This window comes from Drosophila subpulchrella, chromosome X (genome assembly GCF_014743375.2).
Source record: "Drosophila subpulchrella strain 33 F10 #4 breed RU33 chromosome X, RU_Dsub_v1.1 Primary Assembly, whole genome shotgun sequence".
In the NCBI taxonomy this organism is placed as follows: Eukaryota; Metazoa; Arthropoda; class Insecta; order Diptera; family Drosophilidae; genus Drosophila; species Drosophila subpulchrella.
Genome location: NC_050613.1, coordinates 15,435,427 through 15,453,763, shown reverse-complemented (window position 1 = coordinate 15,453,763; position 18,337 = coordinate 15,435,427). Strand labels below are relative to the sequence as shown.

General features: G+C 44.6%; 1 protein-coding gene across 11 annotated transcripts; it reads right to left on the bottom strand.

Moving 5' to 3' along the window:
• Positions 1-272: 272 nt before the first annotated feature.
• LOC119557293 (alpha-protein kinase 1) lies at positions 273-18,126 on the bottom strand. Of its 11 annotated transcripts, none has more exons than XM_037869995.1 (13): positions 17,405-18,126; positions 14,486-15,742; positions 11,930-12,002; positions 11,774-11,814; positions 10,678-10,851; positions 8,887-10,471; positions 8,416-8,681; positions 7,953-8,181; positions 6,949-7,206; positions 6,771-6,883; positions 6,329-6,409; positions 4,262-4,596; positions 273-2,784 (listed from the first exon to the last, which is right to left on the bottom strand). In XM_037869995.1, the coding sequence occupies exons 2-13, from the start codon at positions 15,672-15,674 to the stop codon at positions 1,855-1,857; spliced, it is 5,274 nt and encodes a 1,757-aa protein (XP_037725923.1). In that variant the 5' UTR covers positions 15,675-15,742; positions 17,405-18,126; the 3' UTR covers positions 273-1,854. The 11 variants fall into 11 exon arrangements, with proteins under 11 accessions (XP_037725923.1, XP_037725913.1, XP_037725912.1 ...); XM_037869985.1 differs by lacking the exon at positions 10,678-10,851 and having other exon boundaries at positions 14,486-15,123; positions 15,208-15,742; positions 17,405-18,124; XM_037869984.1 differs by lacking the exon at positions 10,678-10,851 and having other exon boundaries at positions 17,405-18,124.
• Between the last annotated feature and the right edge of the window lie 211 nt (positions 18,127-18,337).

Below are 18,337 nucleotides of genomic sequence, written 5' to 3'. Positions count from 1 at the left end.
CGTTGCCAAGAAATTGCTGCGCATTTTTCATTCGATTACCACTGTCCGCACATACCCCCCCCCAAAAAAAAAGAATTTACCACTGATTTATGCTAATGCATGGGCCAGAAAATGAGTATCTGGGTAACTAAGTGTTTGCAAAACAATTAAAAATGATAAAAGATATATGACCTTGGATTAAAAATAAATCTAAAGTTGAATATATAATAGGTCTTTTATTTAAACTTATAATAATAAATCCATTCCACTATATAAGCAAAACAACCATTCCATTATTGTGTATATCCTTTATTTGGTATTCGAATTATTTATTTCTTGTAATATTAAAAAAAAAGACAATGATCACATAAAATATTTTTCGGTTGTAAATTACAGAATTTTTTTCTTGTCATACAATACAATATTATATTATATATATATATTTTAGATTTATATTTAGTTAAGTGTAATTATTTTAATCATCATAATGTATTACTTCATTTAGTACAATGATTTTTGTTAAGCCTGCTATTTACTTTCATACTCTTTCGCCCTTCCGTTTTTTGCCTCTCATTTTTCTTGTTTTAAACTTTTACGATTTGGTTTTTATATTTTTTAAAATTCGTCTAAATTACCTTGCGGTTTTTGGGGTTTCCTTCTCCGTTCTACGATTTATTTTTGTATTATTTAGTTATAGTTAAGTTTAAGTTTAGACGTATGACGATACAAAAAAAAAACGTGACTTTCTGTTCAACTACTTTGTTTACTTAAGCTTACACAATTAGTTTATTACGATTTTTGTTTTTCGCTTTGCCTTCAATTGGTTGAATGTATTGCACTGAATTTCAATCTATCTTTACGATTTCATTTTTCTTTTGGGTTCTGGTTAATGCCTCTTGAACGTTTTCGTAAGGGGTAACATTAAAACTTACGATCCTACAGAAAAGCAGACACACATATGTATGTACGCGTGCTTTATTTTCCCGATTATATGTATGTATTGCCGCCCCGTAACCCAAAGTTCTCACTTCTCTTTCACACACTTACCCATTATAGTTTTAGATATTCGCTTGATATTACTATTACATTTTAATATTACAGTTACACAAAAAAAAAACAAAAAAAATATCGTACGACTACATCCACTAAGTATAGTACTGATTATATTTGCATGTAATATTGTATTTTACTTCGTTTTTCCACTTTTGGTGTTTGACTTTGCCACTAAACTAAACTTAGCCTGTGAGGGATATGGGCTAGGGGGTACTACGTGGAACTGGGGAGGGGCTATTAAGAAGTTGCGAACATCTTGCGTTCCGTATGCAAACAATTGACCAGACATTAACACCAAACAAATGCCCTACATTTAAACATATACTTGGGGTTTGCTTTTCCATTTTAATATATATTATGATTTCTATAACTTCTAGTTTTAGTATTTGATACAGACAAAAAAAATTGTAACTTATAATCCAATTACACACTTATGTTTGGTTTTACATTCTTGTTTGTTTTTACAGAGTTGCTATCAACACACGACGAAAGCGTCTAGGATCTAGGACGTGGAACGTTTATAAATAATAAGCCATGGACTAGCATTGTCCCGACCAACTGGCTAGGTTTCTAATAACTAATTTTATGTATAACCTAATGGGGCATCGAGGATGCTCGGGTGGGTGACCCCGACACTCTGTCCCACTTGTAACTTGTATAGTCTGCCTTGAAGTCAGGCCTATGGATAACGCCAGTTTTAACCTCTTAGCTCTTACATCTCTCCTCTTTCATTTAAGTATTTACACATGTTATTTGAGCCCTGGACGGGATGTGGCTCTAATGTTGGGGTCACCAGTGTTGTGCTTTTGATTCTCAGCGTTTTTAGATGGGTGTCGGCATCAGTTTGCCATAGTCCTGGTGCATTGTGGGCTTCACCGAGTTGTAGACGGGTCGTTCCGTATCTTCGGGCAGGGCATATACATCGGGTGGTACGCACAGCGACTGGAGTTTCGAGATATACGAGTCGAAGTGCTCGTGGGGATGCGGATGTGAGTGCGGATGGGCGTGCGGATGTGCATAGCTGACGGGATGATGCACCGTGTAGGGATGATGATGTGGCGGCACTGGTGGCGGTCCTACAGCTCCGACAGATCCCAAGCCACCGCTGTTGCCTGAGCTGGCTCCCTGATGAAGACCAGCGCCAGCAGCAGCACCACCACCACCACCACCACCATACATACCAGCACCACCACCGGCGGATGGAGCACCACCCGAGGACGGGAGTGGTGGCGGCGGCAGGAGCGTGGAATAGGCCGCCGCCGAGTGCTCTCCACCCACCAACTGACCACCGGCACCACCGCACACATTGTCCAGTCCATGAACCACCGAGGTACCCGCAGAACCGGGCGTGGCCCCACCCGGCGGTGGTGGCGGTGGCGGCAGACGCACATGCTCCAGCAGTGTGATCACATTGTTCCTCAGGCTCTCATAGTAGTTATTCAGATTGGCATTGGGTGGTGCGCCCACACCATCGATGGGCTGATTGGGATTACTACCCGAACTGGGTGCCAGATTGCTGATCGAGTGGTTCAGATCGTTGGCGGTGGTGGCAGAGCTGTTGATGTTGTTATTCCCGTTTCCGTTCCCGTTCCCGCTGCCATTCGTGGTGGGTCCACTGGACACGGCTCCACTGGATGTGCCACTGGTGGAACTGACACTGGCGAATGGCGATTGACCGCTGGGCGAGGCCAAAGCCACCGAGGAACGCTGCTGCTGCTGTTGCTGCTGATGACCGCTCAGTGGAGAAGCCTCCTAAAGAGACCATATGAAAAGGGAATATACATATATGGTTAGTGGCTCCGGTGGTTAGTGTGTTGAAATCCAGACGATGGTCACGAATTGGTATTCAATTTACTCGATTGGGTGGGGTTTTCCCCGGATACATAAACCCCTGCTCATGTGCCACATATGTGTATAGGAATTCCAATAAGAACGCACCGTCACACACAGGAGTGGAGAAGAAAAAAAAAGAAGAGAAATGGGGTTGGGTGAAAGTTGGAAAAAGAAAAAAATGACGAATCCCGGACGAAGTCAACACGAACACCGCAGGCAGAAAGAGACAGAGACAGGCGAGAGCGAGCGAGACGGGGAGTGGGATTTTTCGGAGTTTTTGGGGGTTTGGGGGTCCTGAGGGCGCCACCGAAAAACACAAAGGTTAATGCTGCGTCGACGTCGCTGCCGGCTGCCGCAGCCTTTGTAGCACAGTTATTGCTGCCCCGTTGTGGACCTGTTTCATTTTCTTTACTTTCTTTTCTTTTTCGCCCCATTTCCCAGCTTTTAGGAGCAAATCGAATGGCGTCCTGCGATTTGTTGGCGCCTCGTTGTTGGTTGCTGCAACACGGCCTGCGCATGTCCAGCGCACACACACGCCGGCACACTCGCTCTTTAGGGAGTGCTGGGCGTGGGTGGGGGGTGTGCGAGTGTGCGAGTGTGCCAGTGTGTTGGGCTTAGGGGTGTGTGTGCCTCCTGCCCCTGACGCCGCCGATTCTGATTCGCCGCCCGATGCAGTGGAGATGCAACGTCACCGATTGGCTGACGTCAACAGGGAGTGGAGTGAAATGCACTGCAATTCGGGTGGATTCATTACACCAAAAGAAATGTTGATACAAAAGAGGCAGCTAATTGTTTTGGAAAATTAAAGAAAAAATTCCTATTACCAGTGGGTCTTGAACTTGGTCCCCTGTAACCTTGCCCTATTGCATCCTTGCTCAAATTAGTAATATTCAATCTCTATGCTTTCCTTTTCTGTGCCAGGCAAATATTAGTTGTTAGGCCTGGAAAACCCCAAAGATCCCAGGAAATTTAACGTCTGCCTCGGTGGCTGATAAAACTTTTCACTCGCTCGCCCTCGTTTTCGATTCAACTTTAGCCTAAGTTTATTTCACTTTACTTAACTTTACTTTACTTTACTTTGTTTCACTTGTTGTTCATTGTTTTTTCGCCGAGTTTTAGAGACGTCCTTGAAAAGTGCCAAGACAAAACTCGCTCAGGTGACGACAGACCAAAACTCAAAAACAACAAATGCGCTACTATGGGGTAAAAAGAACTCCACTCAAAGTCTCGTTTGAGTCGAAAGTTTTAAGGGCGGTGGGTGGACCTAGTAGGGGTTTTTTGGGGAGGTGCAAAACTTTCAGTGTGACCATCGTCTGCAAAGTTCGTGCGCTTAGCCTAGTGGGAAATGGACTTGGTCTCATAATTTGTTGCCGTCAACGAACCTGAGCCTACATACCCGATCGCTGGTGCTCAGCTGCGACTCCATGGCATTGATATCGGACTTGAGCCTCATCATCTGCGACTCCACACGTGCATTCTCCCGCTGAAGTTCCGATATCTCGGCCTCCAGGGTGTTGAGGTCATCGCTGCCATTGGCGCCCGCGGGCGGACCACCGCCAGATGGATTCTTTTCGGTACCGCTGGTGTTGCTGCTGCTGCCGCTGCCGCTGTTGTTGGCGTTACTGCTGCCACTGCTACTGGTGACCCCGATGCCGAGTGACCCCGTGAGACCGAGTCCCACGCCGACACTGCTCCCCACGCCGCCCATGACAATGTCCAAACCGCTGCCGCCTGTTCCAAGTGAAGAGAAGGGCAATGCAGAGGCTCGTTAGTGGTACGGATGGTACGGTCCTACGATCTATGATCTATTGATCATATGTTATGTTATGTCTTTTCTCTTTTTGATCTGGCATTCCACGGTTCGTCAATGTGCGCGTGTGCTAGCAACTCAATTGGCACTAGTGTGAGTTGGTGTAGCGTGTGTGAGTGTGTTTGAATAGTGTGAATGCACTCACAGTGGAGGATATATATCCTATGTGATGAATCCCTAAAGCTAGTCATATACGATGCAGCGGTACAATCCCTTACAGGCATTAATGCTGCATCGTTTACCACTAACTATAGTGATTGATCACAATAGTTAATTGGATCACAGTTTTAAGGCATTGATTGGAATCAATTGAGTTATAAAAAGGAAAGTATGAGTGTGTGCATGAGTGTCATGGTTTGGCTGTGTTTGTGAATGAGTGGGTATTAGTTGGTGGCTTAGTGGGGTTTAATCATCTTATCTTCGGGCTTACCTTGATCGACAGACTCCCTGGCAATTTTTGTATGTACATTTTTTTTTGTATATTTGAATTCTCTGATCAGTGTGAGTTGTAGGTATGACAATTTGTGGCCTGTTCGCATTGCTGTCTTTCGGTTTTTAATACAGACACATAGAATTGGTTACTTTTTTTTTTTTTTTTTTTTTTTTTTTTTTGGTTTCTGTACTGTATTTGTTTTGGTTTTCTATTCAGCAGCATTTGGTTTTTTGCATTGCATTTATTTTTGGTTGCTGGTTGTGGTTTCAGTTTTCAGTTTCGATTCGGACTGTTTTGACTGCGATTCAGTGGTTTCGTTTTCTATTTACAGTAGATACTCGGCACCGATACAAAACGTTGCGTAATCTAAAAGAAAACGTCAACAAAAACGACATGAAACGAAACGAAAAGAAGAAACATAGAATTAAATTAGAATTAAAACTAGGAATTTAATTGTTTCTTTCTCTTTTGATCAGCTTCTTTGTTGCTTTTGCTTTTGCTTTGTTTCTCTTGTTCGTATCACACACACACACACACGCACACATGCCCATACTGAGGCATTTGTGGGTGTGTGTGTTCTTGGATATCATCGGGTTCTTGTTATGTACCGGGTTTATCGGGAGGATTTTCAGAGGATATTTCGAGTGAGTGGTTGGTTTTCGGGGGAGTTTGGTGTTGTCGGCGGTCGGGGGATTTCGAAGGATTTCGAAACTTAACGAAAAGATTTGCTAGACTTGTTTTTGAAATTCTTTTTGAGTTGCATTTTCCGAAACCAAAACCAAAAATAAAGTTATTTCTTGTTGAATATTTGTATTTTGTTTTTCATTTCTTTTGATGCTTTCTTTTTATTTTTCGTTTGACTTTAGCACACGCACACAAAATTCCAACCGAAAATGTTCAAGACAAAAAAGCGAGCAACAACAGAGAAGAAGAATACGGTATTTAAAATTTAAGATTTATTTTTTAATTTTTTAGTTTGAATAAAGGGAAATCAAAATTTAATTTTCTGGCCAATTTGTTGTGCAATCGATTATCATTGTTCTTCTTTGTGTGTTGCTAACTTTATGACAAGGCCATTATAACCCAATACCCTTTTCGAACTAGGAGGGATATGGTATACACTAGCCTTGGGCCCAGTTCATAACAGAAAAGTACACGCAAGAGAGAGACAGCGAGAGAAAAGGAGAGCGAGATGAAGCGTCTGAGATCGGGGCACTCACCTGTATAGCCCTTGGGATAGACCATGGTGACCTCATCGAACTTGGGCTTCTTGATGCCCTGGCTGCCCACCGTGGTGCAGGCTAAGGAAGATTGTTGAGATAAGGATGGAAAAAGGTGGAAATACAGGTTACTTTAACTTAAAGGAACGTTTTAAAGGAAAAACATATGAGGATCAATTTGATATTCGCATGGTACACTCATTAAGCATCATTTTTCTCTCTTTGAAAATTCTCTCAAATCAAAAAAGAGAGAGGTAAGAACAAGACAGCACTGTTTGTAACTCTCCGAAGAGAGGAAAAAGCAAGGCGACCATATCAAAGTGATACTATGCGTATCTAGATAGAACTGATACCAAACTTAATCAAAATGATCATTATATCTTATCAATCTTAATTTAAGATCTCTTAAAATACATATAGATGTACCCAGATCTTAACTCACCATCGAACTTCATGGCCGTGGCAGCTGCCACAGCGGCCTTGTGCTGCTCCACAGTGCCGCCGGCTTCCAGGACGCGCATCTTGTTCCGATTGGCAATCGGACAGCCCGAAGCACTGAAGAATAAACAAAGGGATATGCCATTGTGGACTAGAACCAACCCAGACCTAGAGGTACTTACCTTCTGTGGGAGAGGAACTTGCCGGTGGAGTGGCCAGAGCCATCGCATCCCGGTATTGGACATCGTAGGGGTTCTGAGTCCTGGCCATCGCGTGGCTTGCTCTTGGGCTTGTTGGCCCTTGGACAGCCGGAGAGGCTGCGATGTGAGGAGTAGTTGCCCGTCACGTGTCCGGAGCCATCGCATCCGGGCGTTGGGCACTTGAGCTCCTGCGAGTGCGATTGCAGATGATTGCGGTCCGAGCGCGAGCACCCCGTCAATCTGGCAAAAAGAAGAGGGGATGGGTCGCCGGATTAGTGAGTGACCCAAAACCCTTAACCTGGATCAAAAAAACAGGCCAACTGCTGGTCCTCAGATAAGGAAACCTCCATATGTCTTTGTGTCTGTTCGTGCGGCTAAGACTTTGGACTTGAAACTTTCGGTTTTAAAGTTTCATTTAATCATGAGATGGCTGGGGCGCTGGTTTTACGACCGCTCTGCGGCCACTTTCGGTCGTAATCATAAATATTAAAGTCTCTCGACCCTGGGCTTTAGTGTCCACCAAGGAGTCCACGAAGGACTCAAAGCTCAAGCCAAGTAGTGCATTTCGTTTCGACAACTATCGCATTGAATTCATAAAGACACGGGAATTTAAAGAAGCTGACAATTCAAAAACTTAGGTTACAATTTAAGCTTGGTGCTTGATTTTGAAGGTTTAAAGTGAATATGGTAAGATCATCGGCAAAATGAGTCAGTTCAAAAAGGTAGATAAATTATAATAATAATAATATAATATATAATATTTTATGGTCTTTATGAGCGAACTTTCAGAACGTCTGTAGTAGAAGTTCCAATAAAGGGCACACTATATAAGCTCCAGGTGTTGTCTTTTTATGACAGAGATGGATGGCAAGATGGATACGATAACCAAAACACAGATGGATGGACAATTTTCGTCCAATTATTATATGAATCATTAACCACACTGGGAATGGGAGTATATATCAATCGACTATGGGGAAACTTACCCGTCCTTGGACTTGTCGTGCTGCGGGATGTGCTGTGGCGGTGGCATCGAGTAGCAGGTGGCCGGACTGGGCGAGTATCCTCCGGAAACGGGCGTGGGATAGCCACCGGGTCCGACGGCAGTGGCGTATGGATTACTGCATTGGTAAGCAGCTGGACCGTAGCCGTGGTAGCCAGCTGGCGGATAGTCCGATTGGACCACCATCCCATAGCCGGGGTGCGGTGAGTATCCTGAAAAGATAGAAGGTTTCCAATTTAGCTACTTCTGAAGTGTTATCCTTCAAAAAATGGAAGCAAACCCTTAAAATTTGGAAATATTTTAGAAAGTACCCAAAAGTATGCAACTATATTCGCAAAACAAAAGTATGTATACACAAAGGGCTCTTTATATTTTTCACAGCATACTTTTAGGCTTCATTTGTAAAATGTTTATCAAGTTAATTAAATAAAGACTTCTTCACTTACCGCTGGGATCCCGATACGTTTCGATATAGTGAGAGCCGCCGCTGTCCGGCGTGGATTCGCGGCTATAGGGTCGCGGACCGCTGATGTGCCCCACCAGGCCGAAGCCCAGGGGTCTTGGAGGCCCGCTGAAGTCTACCGGTTCCATTTGCGGCGATCGTGGTGGTCCACCATTGCCTGGACCCAGGGGTCCTGTCGCCCCACTCACGAAACCCTGGGCATGACCCACCACCAGGCCATCGGCGCCGTACTGCGGACTCGTAATAATGCTGCGGATAGACAGGTCAGGGGATTAGTAACACATGGTTCACTGGGGTTTTCAAGTCATGTTATTTAAACATAACTATAGGTGTCTAAAAGTCAGCACTATTTCTTAATGAATCCATTGTACTTGTGAGATTAAAACACATTGTTGCATACTTTTAGACACCTAAAATGCATGCATGAGTGGTTCAAGATATGCTAATGACCCACCTGTGGGGCAAACGGGTGACGCTGAGGTCCAGCGTCTGTCCCTGGGGACTGGGCACCTGGGGACTGGCTATGTTCGGACTGGCTCCTGGCTGCGGACTGCCGTTGCCCATCCGCTGGGCGGTATACTGGTTGTGCGAGGCTGGCGAATTGAAACCGTGCGGACTGCTGCTCGTCACCGAGGTGGAACCACTGAGATCCACCGCCGGCACACCGCCCACATTGGGGGCGGGCGAGCTGCTCTGCTTGCCGTGCTGCTGCTGTTGCTGCTGTTGTTGCTGCTGTTGCTGGTGGTGTTGCTGCTGTTGCTGTTGCTGCTGCTGCTGTTGTTGCTGCTGCTGCTGCTGATTTTGGTAGGCGGCTGCTGCAGCTGCTGCCTGAGCGGCGGCCATTTTGACCGAGAGATTAATGGCCGAAAAGCCCGGCGGCAGTGGGCCCATTGTGGGATCATAATGATACATGGGCCGCGGATATAGGGGCTGACCTCCGTTGGCCAACTCCTCGTGCTCGGCCTTGGCCAGCATGAGTTGCTGCTCCTGCAGATACTTCTGCTGTTGGGCCTGCATCTCGTCGGTGGTTTGGGGCAGATAATGATAGGCAGCCGCTGCTGCCGAGGCGCCCGCTGCCGTCGCCGCTGTGGCCGCCGTTGACCTTTGACCGTTGCTGGGACAACAGACGCCGCTGGGATCGTACCGCTCGAAGCCCGCACCGCTGACCGCCGTCACGGCATCCACCGTAAAGGCTGGCGAGCTGAGGGAGCTCAGCGAGACGGGCGGATGTGGATGCGGATGTCCGGGGTGTGGATGCGGATGTCCTGGATGCGCTTCATAGGCGCTTCTCGCCGTACCCGGCGATAGTTCCCCACCGTTGGGCGCCATTAATTCACCACCAGGACCGACGCTCACATGTGACTGGGCATATCGCATTTGCTCATATTGCTGCTGTCGCTCATCGGCCTGTTGCTGCTGTTGCTGTTGCTGCTGCTGCTGTTGCTGGTGTTCCGAGTGATAGGTGGCTGAAGGATCGGGCACATCATTGCCCTCAATAAAGGGTCCCCTCTGCTGGTGCAACGTGTGTTGCTGCTGTTGTTGCTGCTGCTGTTGCTGCTGCTGCTGTTGCTGCTGTTGCTGCTGCTGCTGCTGCTGCTGTTGCTGCTGCTGTTGTTGCTGTTGCTGCTGGTGATGCTGGCCATGTGGATTGAGATGTGGCTGATGCGGCGGACTCTGGAGACCCACAAAGCGACTCAGATGCGGTGCATGCAGGTTGTTCTCACCATTCGAGGCCGCTGTACCGCTCGCCGAACCGGAACGCGGCGCTTGGGCGGCACTAGCCGACGAGGGGGCAGAGGGGGCGGGCGTGGCCGCATCCCCCGAGAGATACGAGTGCATGGGGCTCTTATTATACTCCGATTTGATACTGGCTACAGGACTGTATTCCGATTTGATAATCGGCATCGTTGGGGCGCCGCTCAGAGATTTCGTGCTGTTATTGTTGATGCAGTTGCTGTTGTTATTGTTCAGATAGTGATTGGAGGCCAGCTTCAGTTTGTCCAGCGGATGCAGTTCCTTCTCATGTTTATCCAAATCGGCTAAAGGGGGCGAGAAAGAGCCGAGCAAGACATGGAGCGATAGAACAGAGAAAAGGGCGTTATACAGATGCGATTAGATCATATCGGAAGAAAGTAAAAGTGAGATTCAAATGGGGGGGGGGGGGTGGTATATTCTCTTTCACACACAATCTGAGAACAATTGGATCTTAAGAGCTCGAATGGCCGGAGTGGCTAGAGTGGTTCACCTGCTGTTGATGCTAGTGGTGCTGCTGCCGGACGGCGACTGGTTCCGCCGGAACGCCTTACGGCCCGCGGACAGCCGGAGAGGCTGCGGTGCACGCTGCGATGCGGCTGCACGTGGCCACGACCGTTGCAACCGGGCGTGGGGCATTTCAGGATCTGCTCGTGCAAAGCCAGCACTGCAAGTGCATGGGGAGTTATCAATTTCACAGGATCAGCGAGATCACGACTACAACAACAAGGCATTCCACAGACAGGGACAGAGAAGGAGACAGACAGATAGAGAGAAAGACAGAGAAAGAGAGAGAGAGAGCCAGAAGGAGATCCTCTATCAGGTCGTATCATAAACACTCTCGATTCAGAGAGAAAGATCTGGTACAGCCAATCCACCTCAGTAGCTAATGCCAAACTACATGCAATTTTACAACAGAATTCAGTTCTCTATCACTGTAGTCAAACTCTAGATCCTTCTAAGATCATGCAAGGGAGAAGGGCGATATCAACAGATATTATACCAAACCATACCATTTTTTATAAAACAAACATTTAAAGAAGAACATAATGTGATATAATTTATAAATTCTCGGGAAGATTGCTACCGCCTGAAGAAGATGTTTTACATTATAAAGAAATAACAGAAAATATGAAATATATGTAAAACACTTTTATAAAGATCGTTATAAAATCCCATTATAAGCAATTTGAGGTTATATGTAAAGAAAGAAAACAAATAATAATTTAACAAAGTACGATTCTACAATATATGTGTGTAAAACAACACAAGTTTTGGTTAACTGAAGAGAGTTATAGTTAAAGAAGATTCTAAAATATATTTTAAGGTATAGTTTTTAGACAGAAGTTAAAGAGAATCTGAAAGTTAGGCCGCACAGACACATCGAACATTCACACTTAAGACTTCGCTAAGAGATACAAAGGCGGAGACAAGGAGAAAAGAACAGGAGACAGATTGACAGTTAGAGAGAGACAAAGACAGAGAGTCGGAGAAAGAGTGACAGACAGAGATAGAGCGACTACTAGGCATACATGGGCATGCGAAACGGAAGTGTTTCTTTTTTTTTTTGTATTCTTGGGGAAACTTACATTCTGTGGTGACTTTATCGCGCTTCGGACAACCCGACAAACTGTCAAGTTCCCAATATTTGCCAGATCGAAACATACATGTGGAGAGGGAGAAAGACAGTATTTTGATTCGCATGAGAGGAGGACACACTTCAAGCAATCTTCATAGATGGGTACCTGCGATGGTGCGAATACAATCCGGTAACATGTCCTTGGCCCATACAATGCGGCGTGGGGCATTTGGCGCCATCTACAATTAACCAATTAACAGTAAAAACTTAAATTCAACGACGAAGAGCGAAGGTATATGCCAGAATTAGACGGGATGGAATGAGTGCGTGGGTGAATATTTTCTAATTAATTATATGGCAGGCGACAGCGAGAGACAAGTTGACGTGGAACCCCCCCCCCGGAAAAAAGAACCTTATAAAAACAGCAATACGATAGAGGAAGCAGCGGCAGTAGCATCATCATCAACAGCAGCAGGCAACACGAATTCTTTTACCCTAAATAATTAATTAAAATTTGATGGAAAACAGCTTTGCATTATTTACTTTAAAAAGCTCACGCACACATGACAGTCAGCCGAAGGGGAATTCGGGAAGGGGTTTCGAGACAGCTTCAAAAATCAAACCCAACCAAACCAGACCAGACCCAAAAAACTTGGTCGCTTTCTAAGCGCAACTCCTCGAAGATAAAATGCCAAGCCCCCTGTTATTCTGATATTCTGATGTATGTTGTGCGTGATATGGGGGGGCCTGGCTTGGTTAATGAAATATTTTTCGAAATATTTTACTCCTGTTTTTGTCTATTACGTGGCCGGGCGAAATGTCAAACTGCAGCTGCCGTGGAAGCATGTAAAGGTAAAAGGACCGACTCTCGTCTCTAATTAGAATTTAATTAAAATAAAGCCAAGGGGCTGGGGTCTAAAAGTGTTTGTGCATTAGAAAATTTTCCCGAGTGCGTGTGTGTGGTGAAACAAAAAAAAAAAAAAGGAAAATAAAGTACAGAGGGAAAACTAAAGATTGAGAGCAGTCTAGAAACCAGACACACACACACACAAAACACACAAATTCTAAAGGGTTAAGCCTAATAAGCCACATTAGCAAAGAGGCTAAAACAATAACAATAAGGCCTGCCGCACGCTAATGACTTATTACGTATACGCAGCGAGTTTTAGAGTCTAAGGCTTCCGTCAACTATTTAAAAAGTCATTCAAATTATATGAATACCAAGGACATACACGCGCAGGATGAAGCTGCTGCGGGCTAAGCATATTAATGCCAAAACATAATGACAAAATAAATATGCAAAAGTGGTTCTTGAAGGAAAACGTGCTCATAATGCTTTATATCTAATCATGCCACACCCACTTACCCCGCCCAACCCTTTTCATCGTCATCGTCATAACGTCTGTGGAAATTGTGGAAATTGTACTGCGAAATTAGTAGATGGCAAAGCTCAAGGCTCAGGCACTCAACCAAAAGATGTCTGTCCATGTGCCTCAGAGTTGTGTGTGGCATAAAGGGTTTACAAGCCATTAGTTGTTGTGCGCTCGAAGCCCCAACTCCAGCCTCCGATTCCAACCAAAAATACAGGGCCCCCCCACCCCATACCATCTCATTCCCATCCTCAGCGATCCCATTTTCATAACGACAAAATCGCTTAATGTCTTTTTGGCTGCTGAATGAGCTGCAAAAAGGGTTTTATTTTTAGATATGTGGGGTTAAGGAGCAGGGGTTCTGTGCAAATAATAATAATAATAGCAACAAAAGCCAGCGGTATAATAATCGTCATAATGTTGCCTATTAAGCAGGCAAATTGAGTGTCTCTCTCTGTGTTTAGTATTTTTCTTTTTTTGGGAAAATGATCATACACACATCAGTCATCAGAAGAATCATTTACTCACATCTCAATCTCTCTCTTTCTGTCTCTGTCTCTCTTAAATGGGGGGAAGTGGTTAGTCGGTGGGTTTTGGGGGGCGGTGGGGACAGGGGGCTTTGTTCTGATTTTGCCAATTGAAGTGGTAAACTCAATGCAACAAGAAGTCTCGCACATCAGCCGATCGTTCAGTCGAACCGAAAACGGAAACCCAAACAAACCGCAACGAACCGCAGGCTATCTAGCTGCCCAACACTGCTCTGGACTGTACTGCATCCATTAATTGGCTCACAAGTGATTTAAGAACATTCCGTTTACATTGCTGTTTACAGAACTGTTTATATTAATGACATAGTAATGTTTACAGAACTTTTCTAAATAGATCTTGGTAGTTTTTGCTTGCAGAATGACAATGCCGCTTACCACACTGTTTTTCGCTGAATCACAGTAAAGTTTTCAACACTGTTATATATTTTTTATACTTTTAATAGCAAATCACAGTACTGCTTATAACACTGATCGAAGCATTTACAAAACTATTTGTTTATGAATCATTGTGCTATTTACAACACTGCTTTAAGGCCCTGTTCACACTAGCTGCAAAGCACTACTAACACCAAAATACAGTTCTGTTCACATCAGTGTTTCTTCGTTTTCCGGCTAGATCACAGCACTTGTATGGCCAACTCACGTCACAGTACAGTTTAACAGGATTCGTTTACGGATTTTTTCCAGCGATTCACAGCAGAGTCACAGCGAAGCTGTGTCACAGTCAACAACCGGGGGAAATCACTCTATATCTCTTTGGATTTGTTCTTTGTTTTGTATGGCTTACTATTTTTGACCACTTACCGCGATTCTGGCTACCCGGCGAATAGCTGGGCGCCGGTGTCGAAGGAGTCGAAGGTCCGGCCGCTGGTAGCGCTGCCACTGGACTGCCCGCCGCTGTCGAAGGGGGCGTGGCCACGAGCGGTACGCCCACAACGCCCTCACGCGATGCAATATCCTGCATCACAGATGCCGCCCGACTACCGATTCCCGCCGGCTGGAGGATCGTGTACTGTTTGCCATCGGCCATGGGTTCCTTTGGACGCGGCTTCTCGCCCAGCTGGCTGGCAATATCGAAGGCGGTACTGAGATGTTGCTGTTGTTGCTGCTGCTGCTGCTGGTGTTGCTGTTGCTGTTGACTGGCGGCGGCGGCAGCGGCATAACCATAATAGGCCAATCCCGCTGCTGATTCCGCTGCAGCGGCCGCATTATAGGCACTATAATGGGCATGAGCGGCGGCCACATAATTCCGTTTGATAATATCAATCGGTGGCTTGAAGGCCGACGCCGCCTGGGCATAGACCCCTTGTCCCAGGGCCGATGACGAGGTATCCTCCAGTTCTGCATCGCCATCGGCATCCACATCCGTATCCTGGTCCTTGATCTTGCCACGTCCCTCCAAAACACTGGCATTCAGGCGCGCCTGGTCGTTCTCCTTTTGTCTGTGGAAACGTGAGAAGAGCGTGGGATTTGGATTTGTTGAGCTGGCCTGGATGGCATGGCAAGGATTGCTGATGGCCTCATACTTTTGCTTCTCCTCGAAGAGATTCTGGAAGGGCGGTGGATTCTCGTCCTGTTCCTGCAGCCGATACAGATTGCCCCGGGAGTCGGGCCAACTGCCGGAGAGGCTTTTCAGTGCGGCCTGGGTCTCCCGGATGAGGGTCTCATCGTCCTGGTCCGCATCCGTGTTGCTTTTGGCCAGGGGAGCGGGCAAGGATGGGCAGGTGGGACTGTCCGGACTATCGGCAATGGGACCGCCCTGTTTGCGTTTCTTCTGTGGCAAGTTGTTGTTATTGCTATTATTATTATTATTGTTATTCGTATTATTATTATTATTATTATTGTTGTTATTGATGTTCAGATTGGAGTCCTCGTCGCGACTGCAACGCTTGCGCCGCTTGATGGAGGTCTCGTGATCATTGCCATTGGTGTGGTTGCCATTGCTTTCGGACAGGGGCGTGTCCTTTGTGAGGGGCCGCTTGGAAAGCGCCATTTTCCCGGGGGCTATGCAGCTTTTCCAACTCTCCCAGCTCTTGCGGCTTTTCCGGCTCTTCAGCTCCGCTGATCAGATGAAAATTCAAACGAAATGTAAGCTAATGTTTGTTGGGAGCGGAGTTGTTTATGTGGATATTCAACCTTTTGCAACATCATCATTATCGTTTGGTAGCTTCAACAGCTAAAATCCAAGCTAATTAGCCTCTGCTATCGCGTTTGCCCTCCAGACTAAACAAAATCGAAACCCAGCTACCTTATAATATATACAAAAGAATGTTATCGGAAGTTTGTCCTGGAACCGAACTTAAGGTACCTAAACAAACAAGTTTTATGCAAACAAATTCTTTGGGACTTTAGCAAATGGAAACCAATATCGTGTGTCCATTTAACACAACTACATAGTAATACAACTTGTAAGACGATTGCCTAGTTCTCAGATATCAGTTGAAGATATCAAGAATCCTGATAGAGGATATACAAAGTTTAAATTGAAAACTAGTTTATAATAGTCAATTACAAATGTCTTACTAGCTTAAAAAAGTATTCAACTTGATTAAAAGTGTTTTTGTTAATTTAGAAACATAAGACCAACATGCAAAACAACTATGCGATGATTTTATATACACGTTTTAAAATGCTTGATTTTAAAGAGGGATTATTGAAAACCTAATGTTAATGTATCTCATCTTTATAAAGATTGTTTCAGAAAAATAAACTACTTTTGTATGGTTTGATTGTTTGTGCTTTTTTAATGGTGCCATAAACCATAAATTATGTTATTAAAAGACTGTGAAAAATATTTGTTCGATACCTAAGGTAAAGATTATCCTTAATTGCGGCCATTTCAACGCATATTTATAAAAACATGGTCCTAAATTTAGTATAAAACGATTGTAAACAGATTCTAAGCCACAGAAACCCACCGCTGCACTTCTTCATTGTTCTAAATCACCTAAATATATTGAAAAAAGATTATCCTCATTTAATGGATAAATTCGAGCTCTGAACCATCTAAATGTGTGGAATAAAATGATTAACGATATCAGTTAGCTCAATTTTCAATTTTGTTTGTCAAATTCTCAATGTGATTATTCTTGTTGCATTGAATTTCTTATACTTTTATTCTATTTTTATTTGTTTTCCTTTTTTTGTTTAACTCATTTGCTTGTTTTTCTCGTTCTTGTTGGTTTTCTAAATATATATGTTTTTAATTTGAAAATTTTTTGCCTTCACAGGGGCTGGGGGCGGGTCTGGGTGAGGATCAGCATGGTATATAGCACATACAATATATATGTATTCATATATAAAGACTGTCATTTTTCAGTTCGATACAAAAAATTGCAAGATCTATTGGGTATATTACAAGATTCAAATACTTATATGTGAACTTTACCTATTTGCTGAATTCTGTTTCTGTTTCGATTTTGTTTTCGATTTGGTTGTCTTAGCGATTTGAATATGGATTTCGTTTTCGATTTGTTGTTATTTAAGCACTCTGCACTTTTTTGCGAGCCATTCTTTCAAGGCCTCTGTTTGTTTTTTTGTTTATTTTTGGCGATAATGATGTGGCTGCTTGCTGATTATGCTGATGTTGCGATTTATTAATCCACACAAACACTCCGTATTAATATGGGATTTTATATCACCAATACAAAAAAAAAGAGAAGCCAAACTAAAACTGGGTAAACAGTTACAAAAAAAAAATAAACAAACAAACACTCAACTCACTTTTTGTCAACGCGACGGCGGTGATATCGTCGAATGTTTAGAGTTTGCGTTAAACTTAAGCCGGCCAACGGGGCGTATGCTCGATTTTAAATAGACCACGCACTTTTCAGTATTTGTTTATTATATTTCTGGGTTTTTGCCTGCATTGCATTGCACTGGGTTTACTTTTTGTTTTCTTTTTTTTTTTTTTTAGAGGGGGTTTTTTTTGCGCGGCGGCGAAGTTTTGCTTTTAGTTTGTGGGCGCTGCGAACAAAAACTTTTGCACTTTTATGCCGCACTCTGGAAAAAGTTTGTGTCCGTCTTCAGAAAGTTTTTTTTTTTTTGTTTTTTTTTTGGGATCTCCGGGCCTGACCATGGAATTGTACCCACTCTATATGGCAGCTGCAATAAAAGTCTGGCGTCGCAGCGAGGCGGCGGTGAAGTCCGGACGTCCAAAACCCGACTGCTCGATGCGTTTGGGGTAATAAAATTTTACATCGTCGCCGTTTCAGTCGCCGTTTTTCAGTCGCTGTCGACGTCGACGCACATTTTCCGAACCCCACACAGCGCCAACAAGAACAACAAACAGTAGAACCTTCGGCTTTTCCTATACCCCCCAATATACACAAATACAATATTGAAGGGGAGTTTTCGGGGATTTGTGTGTGTGTGTGTGTTCCTTTCCTAGCCTGTTCCGTTTTGTACCGATTTTCCAGGCGGAACGTGCGTCTCTACCTGTTCTAAGTTCGCTGCCAACTGACAGTTTTCCAAAGTTGTCGAACTTTCGAACGCACTGAAAATTGCAGTCGACGTCGCAGTCGCCGCAGTCGTTTGCCGTTTTTCGGAGTAAAAGCCGAAGTGAAATTTTCGTATTCCCAACCCCCAAACGGGGGTATGCGTATCACAGTATAACAGTCTGTGAGTCGGCGCACTGAAGGTCGTCGCCACCCCCCT